The sequence below is a fragment of the Hemitrygon akajei genome, chromosome 5 (assembly GCF_048418815.1).
Source record: "Hemitrygon akajei chromosome 5, sHemAka1.3, whole genome shotgun sequence".
NCBI classification, from domain to species: Eukaryota; Metazoa; Chordata; class Chondrichthyes; order Myliobatiformes; family Dasyatidae; genus Hemitrygon; species Hemitrygon akajei.
The window spans coordinates 56,148,910-56,166,939 of NC_133128.1; the positions used below are offsets into that span (position 1 = coordinate 56,148,910).

General features: G+C 39.4%; 1 protein-coding gene across 3 annotated transcripts in view; it reads right to left on the bottom strand.

Moving 5' to 3' along the window:
- zbtb20 (zinc finger and BTB domain containing 20) overlaps positions 1-18,030 on the bottom strand; it is a 341,450-nt gene that overhangs the window by 27,680 nt on the left and 295,740 nt on the right. For all 3 annotated transcript variants that reach the window (XM_073045598.1, XM_073045596.1, XM_073045599.1), the window contains 3 exons: positions 11,032-11,203; positions 8,603-8,726; positions 4,087-5,697 (listed from right to left, as the gene is read on the bottom strand). In XM_073045598.1, the coding sequence (XP_072901699.1) occupies positions 4,087-5,697; positions 8,603-8,669 (1,678 nt within the window). In that variant the 5' untranslated portion in view covers positions 8,670-8,726; positions 11,032-11,203. The remainder of the gene's footprint in view (positions 1-4,086; positions 5,698-8,602; positions 8,727-11,031; positions 11,204-18,030) is intronic.

The window sequence follows — 18,030 nt, forward strand, 5'->3', positions numbered from 1 at the left end:
CAATGAGCTGCTGCAGTGCTGCTTGCAGATCGCATATGTTGGAACGTGCTTCATCTCTTCTCTTTCCTGGTTATCAAGTCTGGCAATGGGGTCGTTGATCAAGTGGACTTTGCTATCCTGAACATTTTCAAATAATTCAAGGGAAACTGAATAGCTTGACTATGAAGGAGAAGTGAAATCTACAGGATTGCTAACAGAGGACCAAAATGGACCCAGTGAACTAAATGTTTACATTCTGTGCCAAAGTAATTGTGATTCTGGCATATGCGATATTTTTGCAATGATCAAGCTAGGTGAAAAGCATCCAACCACATACTTAATAAAGCTTCTAGAGGAAAGACATAATTTTGATTGATTAAGTAGTTTCAGAGGGTGCAAATATTTGCCTGCATCTCACTGTCACTATTTTGATAAAGTTATAGCATTAAAGTTCTGGTTAATACTATGATCTAGGAAGGATTAATGGTCAAATCTGGACAATGGTCTAAGTCAAGTCATGGTGTTTTGACTTACTCTTATTCAAATTGCTGATTACCTATTAATTATGAGGCATGAATGTTGTTTTGTTACTCCCAAGTCTGGTTGTTATTCTCTAACTGCAGTCTGTCATTAGAGTCACAAAGTCATTGAGTCATGCAGTATGGAAACAGACCTTTGGCCCAACTGATCCATGTGGACGACGACTTCCAATGAGTTAGCTGTACTTGCCTGTGTTTGGTCTAAATGCATTTAAACCTTTCATATCCATGTATCAATGCCTTTTATGTATTTCATTGCTGGAAGAATGATGAATAGAATTGAAAAAAAGAGAAAATCTGCAGATGCTGGTAATCCAAGCAACACACACAAAATACTGGAGGAACTCAGCAAGCCAGGCAGCATCTATGGAAAACAGTACAGTTGACACTTTGGGTCGAGAGCCTTCAGCAGGATTGGAGAAAAAAAGATGATGAGTCAGAATTGGAAGGTAGGGGCAGGGTAGGAAGAAACACAAGGTGATAGGTGAAACAGGAAGGGGGAGGAGTGAAGTAAAGAGCTGGGAAGTTGATTGGTGAAAGAAATACAGTGCTGGAGAAGGGGGAATCTAATAGGAGAGGACATAAGGCCATGGAGGAAAGAAAAAGGGGAGGAGTACCAAAGGGAGGTGATGGGCAGGAAAAGAGATAAGGTGAGAGGGAAAGGGGGATGGGGAATAGAGAAGGGAGGGACCATTACCAGAAATTCAAGAGAAGTTCGTGCTATCAGGTTAGAGGCTAATCATACGGTATATAAGGTGCTGCTCCTCTAACCTGAGTGTAGCCTCATTTCAACAGTAGAGGAGGCCATGGATGAACACATTGGAATGGGATAGGAAATGGAATTAATATAGGTGGCCACTGGGAAATCCCACTTTTTCCGACAGACAAAGCATAGATGCTTGGTGAAGCAGTCTCCAAATCTACATTGGGTCTCACCAATATACAAACGTACAATAGGCCACACCTGGAGATCCACCAGTGTATCCACTGCTTTCTATTATAATCCCATTGACTCTCACAGCTACATGGGCTATACTTCTTCCCACCGTTACTTGTAAAAATGCCATACCCTTCTCTCAATTCCTCTGTCTCCGCCACATCTACTCTCAGGATGAGGCTTTTCATTCCAGAATGAGGGAGATGTCCTCCTTCATAAGATAAAGGGCTTCCCTTCCTCCAACATCAACTCTGCCCTCACCCCATCCTCTCACCACCACACCAGGGATACAGTTCCTTGTCCTCACTCATCACCCCACCAGCCTCCACGTCCAGCACATAATTCTCTTTATCTTCCGCCACCTTCAATGGGATCCCACCACCAAACACGTTTTCCTCCCCCCCACCCCTCCCCTAATTTCTGCATTCCACAGGGATCACTCCCTACATGATTCCCTTGTCCATTCATCCCTCCCCACTAGTCTCCCCACTGGTACTTATCCTTGCAAGTGCAACAAGTGCTACACCTCCTCCCTCACTACCGTTCATAGCCCCAAACAGTCTTTCTACGTGAGACGACATTTCACCTACGAGTATATTTGGGTCATCTATTGCATCCGGTGCCCCCGCTGTGCCCTCTTGTATATGGGTGAGTGCCGACGTAGACTGGGAGACCACTTAGCCAAGCACCTTTGCTCTATCCGCCAGAAAAAGTAGGATCTCGCAATTGCCACCCATTTTAATTCCACTTCCCACTCCCATTCTGACATGTCCATCCATGTCCTCCTTCACTGTTGCAAAGAGCCCACACTCAGGTTGGAGGAGTAACGCCTTATATTCTGTCTGAGTAGCCTCCAACCAGCTGGCATGTACGTTGATTTCTTGAACTTCTGGTAATGCTCCCCCTTCCTTCTCTATTCACCATCCGTTTACCCTCTCTCACCTTATCTCCTTGCCTGCTCATCGCCTCCCCCTTTTTTGTTCTTTCATGGCCTTCTGTCCTCTTGTAATAGATTCCCCCTTCTCCAGCCATGTATCTTTTTCATTAATCAACCTCCCAGCTCTTTACTTCAGCCCTCCCCCTCCCAGTTTCATCTATCACCTTGTGTTTCTTCCTCCCCTCCCCCCACCTTCTAACTCTGGCTCCTCAACGTTTTTTTCTCCAGACCTGCTGAAGGGTCACAGTCCGAAACATTGACTGTACTCTTTTCCATAGATGCTGCCTAGCCTGCTGAATTCCTTCATAATTTTGTGAATGGAATTTAAATCCTGGAGTCTTTCCATGATGAGAAATGAAGCAAGTAAGATCAAGATATTTCCTGCAATAGTGTCTTGAATGACTTTAGGATTGTGATAACTGCCTTTTGTAAAGCATAATAATAGCCCTTTTTAACCACTACGGAGTCTTTCTGTTATACTGCCCACTAAAGTGCTAAGGTGTTTTGGCACCATGTGATGGAATTGAGCTTTGATTTTGAGGGAGTCTACTCTAACTTCCACCACTCTGTCATTCAGCTTCAGTGGCCACATCATTGAAATGTGCAATGGCTTAATGAACCTTCCCAGTGAATCCTGCTCCCTTGTTCCCAACGGGTGCAAAATTTGACAGCAGCTGATGCCCATGATACATTGTGAAAGACCAGTTTTAGAACAGTACATGACATCCTTTTATTAAATTAGCTGTATGTGAATTTTGTGATGCTCAGTTCTACCAAAGCTATCATGGATGGATCAAAAACTCATAGCAATAACTAAATGCTAGTCAATTGAATGCAGTACAAAGATATTCAGTTCCAGCCAAGTTAATGTTGGCAATAAAATGAAGTTGCCTCCTTTGAGTATAGATACTTGAACAAAGCTGTTCAACAGTTTGAAAAAAGCATTGCAGGACACTGCAAATTCTGAAGCCTGCCATAGGCCATTTTTGTACTTATTTTACATACATACTCTCTGTATTCAGATCCTTCTGTCATACCTGTGGTACTTCACATTTTTAAAATATACAATCGGCAGTCTGCCTACTTCAAGGAATGTACCTTTGAGGTAGAGACATTCTGATCTTGAGTGCAGCTCCCCATTCCCCTACGTTGTTGTCTATATACTTCCTGTCAAACAAAAATCCAGCTGCCTCACCTGAACATGCCTCTTATACCCACCACACTATTGCCCTCAAACATTGCATTTTGCTAGGTACAATATTCATATTTGCCATATTCAGCATAATCTTGCCCCTTATGCAAATAGGTCAGATTGTTCTTCTGCTCCCTATTGTTTCAAGAATTGCTGCAGTCAAAAACTTTGCAGAATATCACTCCATTCATTATTTACTGATAATACACCCCGTATAAAATAAGAGCATCAAGCTTGCAAGAAGGCAAGTTTATACTTTCTTGTGGCGGGACACTATTATCATATAAACTGCCTGACTTTCAGATTTGCATAATAAAAATTAGAAAATGCTATTTTGAAACAAAAAAATCCCTCTAAGTATTGTAAAAACTGAAATACGAGAATGAAATCTCTCTGTAATAATTTGCCCTTCTAATTATACAACTTTAACTATATAACCAACATCAGGAAAATATTTTGCTTTTAAAAAAATGTAATGCTGCTGCTAAATGAAATCACTTACCAGTATGGACAAACATATGTTTCACATAGTTCTGCTTTGCAGTGAAGGTTTTATTACAAAGAGTGCATTCATAAGGTTTTTTTTCAGTCTGTCCACTTGTACTCTGCATTGTTGACTGAGATTGTTGTGGGTGCAACTGTGTGGTAAAGGTTGTAACGTTAGGTTGCGGAATTGTTATAAATTGTGTTTGTTGGCTTGACAGTGGTTGTGGCAACGTGAACTGAAACAGCTTGCCACTTGTAGTGTTCTGAGTGGTGAAAAGTGTGGGTATATATGTACTCCCAGCAGTGCCAATAACAGGAGTAGTGCTAGTTAAGGTCAGTGGCATTCTCACATTGGTGGCTTGGGTATCTGATTGCCTCAAATAAAGCTGAGTTGTAGCCTGGGACTGTGAGACTGAAATCAAAGAGCTCATTTGAGCTTGCTGTAATTCTTTTTCACTTGCAATGTTTTCATCACTGTTTTGAGGACCTCTAGTATCCATTTCTGTAGTGCAAGTCCTTTCTGGAGATGGAGGATTCACATTGACAAGCTGTTGGCTGTCTTCAGCAGGAAGCTCATTCTGCTCAGCTGGTCTGAAATCTGACTGTCCTCCTCTGCTCATGCCAGCAATGAACTGCTGATCGATTGGATCAGTTTCAGTCCCATTGGAAGAGCTAACACCAGAGTCAAAACTTTCTCCTTTTGGTTCACTCTCAGTACCTTCAGCATGGTCAGTGTCTTCATTGCACTCTTCAGATTCATTTTGTTCTGAAGTATTCCTTTTCTGTTTTCCATAATAATCATAATCATACTCATCTTCAGTCTCCTGTTTGATATGAACATTGCCCACAATGGTCTGGATGCGAACTGGCCGTGGTTGCTTGCGGCAGTGTGTGGTTTCTGGGGTGGAAAGATATCTTTCCATCTGCTGTGTCCTCTCTTGGATTCTGGTTATCCATGCTGGATCAGTTACATTTTCTTCTCTCTGCAGGACCAGTTGTGTGCTATGATGGCTGACCACCGGTGCACCATAAAGCGATCTCTCGCCAGTGCCATTTTGTACTGGCATTCCAGAGCAGGCATAAAGGGAGGAATATATTCTTTCAACATTACGCTGGGAGTGAGCTTGTACATATCCAGATTCAGTATCACTACTCTGCCCTGATGAACCAGATTCTGGTGTTCCTCGTGGTGTTACTTGGTTTGAGTCCCTTATTGTAGGGTATCCGCTGCTTGCAACTGTTTGAGAGACAATACGAGTGCATTCATCAATGACGGTCTTGATTTGCAATATGCTGGCTGCAGTCAGGATTTGTAAGGCCTCACTCTGGGACACGCGGAGCACCCCGCTGTACATGAAATCAATCAACTTTTGAACAGACTGCACTGAGACTACAGATGGAATTTCAATGTCACTGTACCCCAAAAGCAGCTTGTCTTGGAAGAAGGGGCTCCCAGCGGCCAATACGCAGCGATGAGCTCTAAGCATGCTTCCGTGGATACGGACGGTCACATCGCAGAAATGTCCCCTGTTTCGCTGCTCATTCAGTGTTTCGAGCACAGAGTTGCTGAAGTTGTGAAGGTTGATACTATGGATGCGCTCTGTCATTCCCTTCCCATTGATGTTACCTGGTTTTGAACAGAACATACATACAATTATTACTTCAGAAAGATTATCAAGTGAACTTCAGGAATCTAAGACAACATGTTACTTTGAAATAAAAGTACCAAAAATGTAAATACTAAACAAAAATTGACACAACTATATTGAAAACATTGAACACATTAATGAACATTTGTTATTAAACTCTGATAATAAAACTATGGAAATGCATAACTCAGAGTAAGAAATAAAAACAATAGAAATTGAAAGGATCTGATATAGAATCATAGAATATTAGACCACATAAATAGGCCCTTTAGCCCATATAGTCCATGCCCAACTGTTATTCTGCCTAGTCCTATCAACCTGCAGCACCTGGATCAGATATCCATATACTTCTCATCTATGTACTTATCCAAACTTTTCTTAAAATGTAATCAAACCCACATCCACTACTTCTGCTGGCAGCTTGTTCCACACTGGCACCTCCCTAAGTGTAGAGGTTCTGCCTCAGTTTACCCTAAAATATTTCATCTTTCACCCTTAACTATAACCTTTAGTTCTAGTCTCACCCAAACTTTGTGAAAAAAGTCTGCTTTCATTTAATCTATTTACATCCCTCATAATTTTGTACACCTCTATCAAATCTCTCCTTATTCTTCTATATTTGAGAGAATAAATTCCTAACCTATTCCACCTTTCCTAAAAGCTCAGATCCTCAACTCTCAGCAACATTCTTGTAAATTTTCTCTGTACTTAGTCTTACTGATAACTTTCCTGTAGGTAAGTGACCAGAACTCCACACAACAATCCAAAATGGTCCTCTCCAATGTATTATACAACTTCAATATAACATCCCAATTACTAAATACTCAGATTCACGAAGGCCAATGTGCCAAAAGCTCTTTTAACGAACCTACCAACCTGTGACACCACTTTTAAGGAATTATAGATCTGTATTCCCAGATCCCTTTGCATTACTGCATTCATTACCCTACTATTCACTCTGGAAGTCATATCCTGGTCTGTCTTCCCAAAGTGTAACAGCTCACATTTATCTGCATTTAAATTCCAACTGCAATTTTACAGCCCATTTTTCCAGTTGCCCAGATCACACCGCAAGCTTTGACAGCCTTCATCACTGTCCACTACATCCCCAATCTTGGAGATAGCCCCTAATTTGCTGTTCCAGTTTACCACATCATTAATACATATGACAGACAATGGACCGAGCACTGATCTCTGTGATGCAAGTCTCCAATCAGTGAGGCAATCATCTATTACCACTCTCTGGTTTCTCACACTAAACCAATGTCTAATCCAATTTATATCCTCATCCTGAATGCCAAGTGCCTTATCATTCTTGACCAAAGCAATGGGAACTTGATAAAGGCCTTGCTAAAGTCAATGTAGACCACGTTCACTGTCTTTCCTTCATCAACCTCCCTGGTAACTCCCTCAAAAATCTCTAAGTTTTTCTAAAGTCTTTAAGACACAACCTACATGCACAAAGCCATGTTTCCTACCCTTAATCAGGTCATGTCTATCCAATACTTATTCTGTATATCCTGTCCCTTAGAATAACTTCCAATAACTTACCCACCACTGAGGTCAGGCTCACCAGCCTATAATTTCTCAGCTTACCCTTCAAGCTTTTCTTGAACTATGGAACAACATTAGCTATCTTCTAGTCCTCCAGCACGTCACACATGGACATTTTAACTATCTCTGCCAGGGCCCGTGCCATTTTTACACTAGCCTCCCATAAGGTCCATAGGCAGGTCAGGCCCTGTGGACTTATCCACACTAATTTGCCTGAAATTAGCAAGTACCTCCTCTTCTGTAATCCAGACATAGTCCATGATTTCACTACTGTTTTGTCTTAGTTCCACAGACTCTGCTTCCATCTCCCATTTACATATAGATACAAATAAAATCCAATTAAGATCTTTTCCTTCTCTTTCAGCTCTATGGATAGATAACCATGCGGATCTTCAAGAGGACTAATTTTGTCCCTTGCTATCCTTTTGCTCTTAAAGTATCTGTGGAAATCCTTAGGATTCTCCTTCTATTGTTCATTTTATATGCAAGCAGAACATTGATGCTGTTGTTCACATATTCTAGAACCATGTTATTCTTATTAATCAACTGAGAAGCCTTTGAAGATTTTTGAGCCAAAATCCATAAATTATTTTTTCAACTATTTTATATTTAGTGTTTATTTATACCTAGGGGAGAATAATGATCATTCTCCATGTAAACCTTTTGAGGCAAAAACACTATTAATGACTTCTATAATTAAAACACAACTTTGTTTAATTTTTGAAAATGAGCTGTATAATCATACACAATTATTAAAATTATTTTGATTTTATCTGCATATCTAAAAAGGGCATCAGGCCATTTTCCACATTATACGTCATGTATACTCATGCTTTGCAACAAAGACAAATGCAATAGAAAGCTACTGCAGTAAAATTTAGCAAAATCAGGAGTAAAATAAACCTGACAGATAATTGTGAAAAATGATAGCTTGATAACATTTTCATAAAGATTTATAACATTAGCATTCGCTATTGATTATTTTGTATAAAACACACACTGAGAACATTTATCAATCTGACTTCCTTCCCTCTCACTAAGTAATGTTAGAGATCAAACATTCAATAATAAGTGAACTTTTAACAATAATAAAAAATGTAGTTTAGAGTCGAACCATTTCTCTGGCACTGAAAATTTCTGTAATGGTTTAAGTTATTGGAGATCTTAAAAATATTTTCCCTCAGTGCATCAATCTCCATATTAACACATTATGAAATTTAAAAATGACTGGAAATTATTGCACACTTGACTGCTGGAATTAACATTCTAGAATGCTAGATTTCTTTTTAAACCGCATGATGAAATGTATTACAAGGGCAGAAGTCTCACCACTGCAGATGTAAGTGGCCACCATCTTGAAAATCTCCTTGTGTGAAGAAAGAAATTCATGGGCCATCTTGTCTCATGTAATTGAACATATTACTGTAATGCTGCATCAAGCTAAGATGTCTGGCTGTATACAAAGACAAAAAAAAGGAGTTTATATAATTTACAGATCTACTTTCTGTGACACAATTCTGTACAGCAGCCTTTACTGATTTCACTATATATCTTGTATTCTGAAAGAAGATATCTGCAAGGTTACAAAGCAACAACCTCATTCTTGCTAGCATAGATCACATTCAGTTAAACAGCCCAGGAATTTTATTTTTCACTGCCATGATGGAGATTCTTAAAATGGTGGTCAAAAGGACTAAGTACATTACATGCCTAATACTAAGTAAAGCAGTGAGCATTTTTTATAAGCATATTTTTTATAAGAACAAAATCAAAGTTGTCCCTTTATAGATACTGCTGTTAAAATATTATACATGACTAATAATAGCTAATCATTGAGGTTCTGTAGTTCAGAAAAAACTGTCAAAGTACTTTTAATGTTCTGATTATGTAATATTGATTGACATAAACAATTTGAAAAAATATTGGTCCATTTCTTCATGCTCAGAATAAATCAAACATCACAATTATTAACCTGAAGTTCTGATCAGGATCTAGTACTGGGAATTCGCAAAATTTTCTTGTCAGCTTTGATTTTTCACTTATTCTGAGAAAAATATGATTTCACTGAACTACAATTTTAAATTCAAATATTTTAAAAAGTGTGTTAGTGTAATATATTAATTGATTTAATTAAGGACCATTCACATGAACAGTACCAGTGTAACAAAATCATTCCTAATTAGCACTAATTGATGACTTAAAGTACATTTATGCTGCAGGAACACAGCCACTGTTGATGGATAGGTCTTCATATATCAATGATATGAATTCTAAATTAAGCTGTTTTGTGGTGTTAAGTAAGAGCATCTTTGAATGCTTTACATTTTGATCAATGACATAGGAATAGCCGAGCATCTCAGCCATTGTGGAGCAATTAGCATTCTTTCCCCAGAAACGCATGGATCATCAGTCTGGATTGTGTGCTGAAATACTGTTTTCAAACTTCTGCTTTAAAGATGGAGGTGTACCAATGATTAACAAAGATTTATTCTCTAATAGCGATTATACAAAAGACAAGTTGCAACATATTTTTCTCTAGACAAAGCTTGGGAAGTAACAAGTTAAAATACTTGCAACCAGGGACAAACCAACCGTTACGTAAATCTTCCAGTTACTCATGCAAATGCCAGCACCAATAAGCTTTCTTTATTAAAAGATGGGCAAACGGACCTGATTTAAATCCATTGTTTTCTACAGCAACACCAAGTTCCCTGTAGATAGACACTCACTCTCTGTACCTTTCAGTAGTGAGGAAGTGGTGGTGGCTTCATGATAGAAGGCTCCAATAGAACAGTCATACTGTGATTACCCGGCGACATTCAGAGTTTAGTTATGCTGGAATGCCAGATTTTCTAGTATATTGGATGCAACTCATATTCATGCCCACTTTTAACACTCTAATTAAGGTATTAATTATTAGTATAATATTGGTTTCAGTCAATTGGGTGAGTTTAATTCAAGCTTGGAATCGGCCCTGATGAGTATAGACAGCGTATGTGAGCAGGGCCGCAGTGAGTTTAAAAGAAGTGTGGGAATAATGGGGCTGCAGTCATTTTGAAAGGAGCATCATGATCGGGCTCTGCTGAATTTTACGGAGATGTTGAAACAGGAAACTGTTGAGTTTAAAAAGAGCACAGAAAGCATTACCTGTAAGCCAGATGCTGAACCAGTAAGAGATTTAGATCAATTGCTGGCAACTTATCATAGTTTTGCTGTATATTTTAAAACTTTTACTTTTTCAGTACACTCCTTACACATTCTTGTAGCCTTTGAATGGTGCACAAGTATGCATACTTCATTTACATAACCTGTGGCACATCCTTAAATAATGATACAATAATGCAAAATATTTACAGCATTCTTACTTTCACCAACAATATCAGAACTACTTCCAGCTGGCAAACAGGAAGTGATAGAGGTGACCAGCACTAACGCATTTAATGGAAAACACGAGGGAAAAATAAATCAGTGGAATTTTTGGATGATGGTTGGAGCCTCAAGACCAGCATCATGGCGTGTTACTGTGCAATACTATTTAAGGCCACCACTTCAAAAAGCTTTTCTGAAAGCATTAATTATGATTTAATCAATGAAAGCTTAAGACTCAATGTAATTATTACTTCTACCATTCGTTCTCCTTTCTGTGTAAATTATTATTCATTATTGTTCTTTCTTTTCTCAAATATTGATCAAATTTAAATGCAAGTATTTAAAAAATAATTTGGTGGTGAAAATAACAATTACTTAAATATACATACAGTCAGAACAGAAGGTGTAAAGTATCCGTTTCGCTGAATTTTCACCTGGACGACTATAGGCTTCTGTCTGGGAAGACAAGTCCTGAAACAGTGTCTGTTCGCACGACTCTCATTCTTCAATGATTGCAATTACTCCGCAGTTCCTTCATTACTCAGTTGATCTTCACTTTTGCTGAAAGAATAAAACAGATGGAAACTAAAGTTACATCTTTGACTCAGTTCTCCTCAGACACAATCAACTGCAGCAAATTGAAACAAAGCTGGGCAACAAATAAATTGCCCATGTGTTGTTGTATTTAGAATACTCTTTATAGGGACTATGGTATATGGATTTAGCTGCCTCACCAACTACTGGATAATCTGACCAACTATAATTTTCTGTTGACATCAGTATTTTTCTTAATTCAGAAATTTTCTGATGCGACACAATAAAAATGGAAGATGACTTAACCAAACTATCCTAACTTTTAATATATTCAGGGGAAAGCTAAATATTAATATTAGCTATATTTAACTTCAGGCTCTGGGATTAACGGAATGACAGAAGTGTTAAAGTATGTCTGGAGGTGGGCTGAGATGTGTTCCAGCAGCCAAGACAAGGGCTGCACCTGGCAAGTCCAAGGCATCCACCAGACATTATGGAACAGAATATCCAGGACAAGCTGAAGTACAGATCAGCAGCCTTTGATGCCAGATTTCTCAAGAAAAACAAACCAGGAACTAATCAACATGAGAAATTCTGCAGATGCTAGAAAACCAAAACGAGGCACACAAAATATTGGAGAAGCTCATCAGGTCAGGCAGCATCTGAGGAAATGAACAAACAGTCGACGTTTTTGGCCAAAACCCTTCTTAAGGACTGGAGAGTAACAGGAAGACACAGAATAAAAAGTTGAGAAGGTTAAGGAGGATAGCTAGAAAGTGCTGGGTGAAGCCAGGTAGGTCTGGAAAATTAAAGGGCTAAGGAGGAAGGAATCTGATAGTTGTGGACCATAGGAGAAAGAGGAGGAGGAGGAGAAGGCCCAGGGGGAGTGAGAGGCAGGTGAGACGAGATAAGAAGCCAGAATGGGGAAAAGGGATGGGGGAGGGAAGGATAAATTTGATATTCATGCCATCAGGTTGGAGGTTATTCAGATAGAACATAAGATGTTGCTCCTCCATTCTGAAGATGGCTTCATCATGGCACAAGAGGAGGCCACGGACTGACATGTTGGAACAGGAATGGGAATTGGAATTAAAATTGGAACTGGGAAGTTCTGCTTTTGGCAGGTGGAGCAAAGGTACTCAACCAAGTGGTCCCTACTTTACAATGAGCCTCACCAATGCAGAGGAGGTTGCATCAAGAACACTGGACACAACAGACGATCCCAGAGATTTGCAGGTGAAATGTTGCCTCACTTCAGGAACTACACTCAAAACCAGGAACTACTTCCAAAATCTTTGAATCTACATTATTGTATTAAAGTACAAACAGCACACTGCTTTGTGTGAATTGCACTACATGATAATCAAGTCAATCTGCCCAGTTTCACGGATAAAGAAATGTAATGATCAATTAGAAGACTAAAGACTAGCGCCGGTGGTAAGGACCAAGAAGGTTTGGACAAGGGAGGCACAGAAGCACTTACAGGACTGTTTTGAGTCAGTTGGCTTGACAATATACAGGGATTTGACTTTTGAGTCTGAATAAATATGCCACAGTTGTCACCAACTTCATTAAAAGCTGTGTGGATGTGTGTGTGCCTTCAAGTACATACCAGCATACCCAAATCAAATGCTTCTGCTGAAGGCTAGATCTATGGTGTTTAAGACCGGTGATCTCGAACTATACAAGAAGTCCAGATACGACCTACGGAAGGCTATCTTAAAAGTGAAAAGAACAATTCTGATTCAGGCTAGAGATTGAATCAAATGCACATCAACTCTGGCAGGATTTGCAGGCCATTACTTCCTATAAAGTGAAACCTAACATCATGAATGGCAATGATGTTTCACTTCCAGATGAGCTCAATGCTTTTTATGCACACTTTGAAAGGGACATAAAACTACATCTATGTAAATCCTTGTGGCATCTGGTGACTTTGTAATATGTCTCGGAGGCCAACTTCCAAACATCTTTCAAGAGGTGAACCCGCACAAGGTGTCAGGCCTTGATGGTAAAAACATATTGTGCCAACCAACTGATGGGAGTGTTCAAGGGCATTTTCCATCTGTCAATGTTGCAGTTGGAGCTTCCAACCTGCTTCAAAAGAGTGACAATCATACCAGTGCCCAAGAAGACTATCACTCAGTGACACTTATATCTGCTGCAATAAAGTGCTTTGAGAGGTTGGTCAACAGTAGAATCAATTCCTGCCTAAGCAAGGACATGGACCTGCTACAATTAATCACCACAATAGGTCTACAATGGATGCAATCTTACTGGCTCTCCACTCAGTCTTGGGTCACCTAGACAATAGCAATACTTAGCTGTTTATTGACTACAGCTCCATCCCCTAATCCCACTCCTTATCCTAATGACAGTCCGCAATGGAAAGCACCCTAATCAACTCTGTGCTAAGGCCCCATTAACACTGAGCATCCAAACACTCCATAACCAAAGACTCCACTGACTCACAAGCCGTTTCACTCCCACACATACACAATTCTAATCCTCTGGCCTAATTGACCCCTACCTTGCAAACATATGCATATGACAAGACCTAGCACCCCTCCTACTTTTAATAAAATAAGGGATTAATAAAGATGGATTAAGAACCAGGTTAATGAATGCATGGTCTATTCCAAAGAGGCAAAGTCTAGTGTCACTGAATTGCTAGTAATGAGATCGACAAACACAATAGGGCTAATTTTCCCTCTGTCCAACACAACACAATCAAAAGCTCCAAAATCTGGGCCTCTGTACCTTCGTCTGAAACTGGATCCTTGACTTCATCACCGCGAGTACACAGTCTATGAGGATTGGAAATAACATCTCTTCCTTGCTGACAATCGACATTGGTGCACTTCAAAGATGCGTGCTTAGCCAACTGCTCTACTCTCTACATTCGCTAATGACACAGCTATTGCTGGCAGAATTTCAGAAGATGACCATAAGATATGGGTATAGAATTAGGCCATTCTGCACACTGAGACTGCTCAGCATTCCATCATGGCTCAAGCGGAAGCAAACAGGAGAGAGTTAGATCTGCTTGTTGGATGGCATCGCAGCAATAACCTTGCACTGAATGTCAGTCAGACCAAGGAACTGACTGTTGTTTAGGAAGGGGAAGTCAAAGGAACACACACCAGTCCTCATCAAAAGATCAGAAGTGGAAAAGGTGAGCAATTTCAACTTTTTGGGTATCAACATCTCTGAGGATCTATCCTGGACTGAACATATTGATGCAATTGCAAAGAAGGCACAACCGTGGTTATATTTCATTAGGATTAGAATTGGCATGCCATTAAAGGCACTCACAAATTTCTATAGATGTACCATGGAGAGCATTCTAACTGGTTGCATCACCATTTGGTATGGAGGGGCCACTGCACAGGATCGGAAAAAGCTGCAGAAAATTGCACTCAGCCAGCTCCATCATGGACACTAGCTTCCCCAGCACCCACAAGAGCTTCAAAAGTGTTGACTCAAAAAGGTGGCATCCATCGTTAAAAATTCCCATCACCCAGGTCATGCTACAATCAAGAAGGTAGTACAGGAAGACGCATACTCAACGTTTCAGGAAAGATTCTTCCTCTCCGCTGTCAGATTTCTAAATGGGCATTGAACCCATGAACACTACCTCCGTATCTCCCCCCTCTCCTTTGCAATATTTATTTTTTATTTTTTTTATTTTATATATATACTTATTGTAATTTATAATTTTTATTACTATGTATTGCAATGTACTGCTGCTGCAAAATTTCATGTCATAGGCTGGCGATATTAAATGTGACTCTGATTTCTGTGTATTTATCCCTTGGAAACATCTAACCCATTCATGCAATCTAGTTAGAAGTATATAACATTTGCAAAACCTGTCTCTTTCACTAAAATAAATTGTGAACATTTAAGAAAGGAAGCAGGACTGCTGTTGGATTTACTGAGCCTATGCAGGTTCCTTGACGAAAATCTACTTAGATTTCCCCCACTTCCTTCCATCCCCCTTATGAGATCCAGATGAGAAATACTTACAATGTTCAAATTTCTCCTGTATTTATTTCCTACTTTTCCTCCCCCAATTTACCTATTATTTTTAAACTATGCTCCTTGTCTTCAAATTATGCACAGCACCCTGCGCAAAATCATCACCACCCTATACACCTAACACCTACACAGGATTTCCATTCATAAAAATACTGAGATAAAATCCTGTTTGAAAAAGGACCTAGAGTGCTGAATGAACCTAATGAACTTCATCCCAATGTACATCATTTTCAGAAGGAAGATGAAACTGACACAAAATAATAAAAACACATTACTAGGGAATTCCTGTGAAGTCTATTTGGTCAATTTAACTATATAGGTCACTATGAAAATAATAATCAATCTTGATTTCAAAGTCTATTCTAAAAGCAATGATTTCAGAAAAGTGTCTGCGGGCATATACCATAGACATAGTTAGAAAAAAGATGATCTAATTTCTTGCTTATGAACGTTAACCAGTAAATAGTTTGAAACCATAGAACATAGTCTGTCTTAAATGGGATCAAATTAAACCCATTAACCAACCACTAGATTCCATCAAATCTATATCAACTATCAGGATAAAATTCAAGCAGGAGAAAAAAAATAAATTTCTTTTACTGAACCACTTACTTTCCCATTTCCTAAGAAATAAAAAGATGTAACAGTACGATGATTGAATGTAGACTTCACAAGCTTTGTTTATGTTACAATATCTCTTTGTGACAGATTTTAATAAAAGATCCTCCACTGCAAAAGGAATTTTGCATTTGTTATTGGATACTCAAGAGACATTTCATGTGGCTGGGATGGTGATGACATAGAGTGGCATGCAAAAATTTGGGCACCCCGGTCAAAATTTCTGTTACTGTAAATAGTTAAGTGAGTAGAAGATGAACTGATCTCCAAAAGTCATAAAGTTAAAGATGAAACATTCTTTTTAACATTTTAAGCAAGATTAGTGTATTATTTTTGTTTTGTACAATTTTAGAGTGAAAAAAAGAAAAGGAACACCATGCAAACGTTTGGGCACCCCAAGAGATTTGAACTCTCAGATAACTTTTACCAAGGTCTCAGACCTTAATTAGCTTGTTAGGGCTATGGCTTGTTCACAATCATCGTTAGGAAAGGTCAGGTGATGCAAATTTCAAAGTTTTATAAATAATACAACTCCTCAAACCTTGTCCCAACAATCAGCAGCCATGGGCTCCTCTAAGCAGCTTCCTAGCACTCTGAAAATTAAAATAAATTAAGCCAACAAAGCAGGAAAAGGCTATAAGAAGATAGCAAAGCGTTTTCAGGTAGCTGTTTCCTCAGTTCGTAATATAATTAAGAAATAGCAGTTAACAGCAACATTGGAGGTCAAGTTGAGGTCTGGAAGACCAAGAAAACTTTCCACTGTGCAGCGACACCTGCACAAATATGATCTTCATCGAAGAGTCATCAGAAGAAAACCTTTCCTGCATCCTCACCACAAAATTCAATGTCAGATGTTTGCAAAGGAACATCTAAACAAGCCTGATGCATTTTGGAAACAAGTCCTGTGGACTGATGAAGTTAAAATAGAACTTTTTGACCGCAATGAGCAAAGGTATGTTTGGAGAAGAAAGGGTGCAGACTCTCATGAAAAGAACACCTCTCCAACTGTTAAGCACAGGGGTGGATTGACCATGCTTTGGGCTTGTGTTGCAGCCAGTGACTCGAGGAACATTTCACTGGTAGAGGGAGGAATGAAATCAACTAAATAGCAGCAAATTCTGGAAGTAAACATCACACCTTCTGTAAAAAGGCAGAAGATGAAAAGAGGATGGCTTCTACAACAGAATAATGATCCTGAACACACCTCAAAATCCACAATGGATTACCTCAAGAGGTCCAAGCTGAAGGTTTTGCCATGGCCCTCACAGTCCCCCAACCTAAACATCATCAAAAATCTGTGGATAGACCTCAAAAGAGCAGTGCATGCAAGATGGCCCAAGATTCTCACAGAATTAGAAGCCTTTTGCAAGGAAGAATGGGGAAAATCCCTCAAACAAGAATTGAAAGACCCTTAGCTGGCTACAGAAAGCATTTACGAGCTGTGATACTTGCCAAAGGGGGTGTTTGGGCACTCTGACCATGCAGAGTGCCCAAGCTTTTGCTTCGGGCCTTTTTCCTTTTTTGTTATTTTGAAACTGTAAAAGATGGAAAAAAAGTAATCTTGCTTAAAATTTCACAGAAATGTGTCATCTTTAACTTTATGCCTTTTGGAAATCAGGTCATTTTTTACTCGCTTAGCTATTCACAGTAACAGAAATTTTGAACCAGGGGTGCCCAAACTTTCATGCCACTGTAGCTTTGCTACCTCCATATGTAAATTTATAGGTGAGATCTTTCTTTTTGGCCTAAAGCATTCTGGAAAAGAGATCAGTCCTTGGACAGAAGCAGGGCCTCATCAACATAAAGGTGAAGAAACTTCCTGAAAGCTTTGACAGCTTGGAAAGTTCTTTGCCAGTTTTGCAGTCAGGAGTTGCAAATATTTCAGAAATCACCACTGGCACATATTATCTGCAGAATATACTGTGTACAAAATCTGCTGCAGTTGTCTATATAAGCAATTCCAGCAGCACCTTCCAAACCAGCAAACTCTACCACCAAAGATAAAGGCAACAAGCACACAAGAACCATTACCTGCAGTGTCCCTTCAATACAAGCGCCACCTGAACTTGGAAATAAGTCTCATAGCTGTTAGGTCTAAATCCTGGAACTCATTTCTGAAAAAGCAGTATGACGGTACTTTCACTAGGAGGACTGCAGCAGTTTAAGAAGACAGTTCATCCTCACCTTATCAAGGT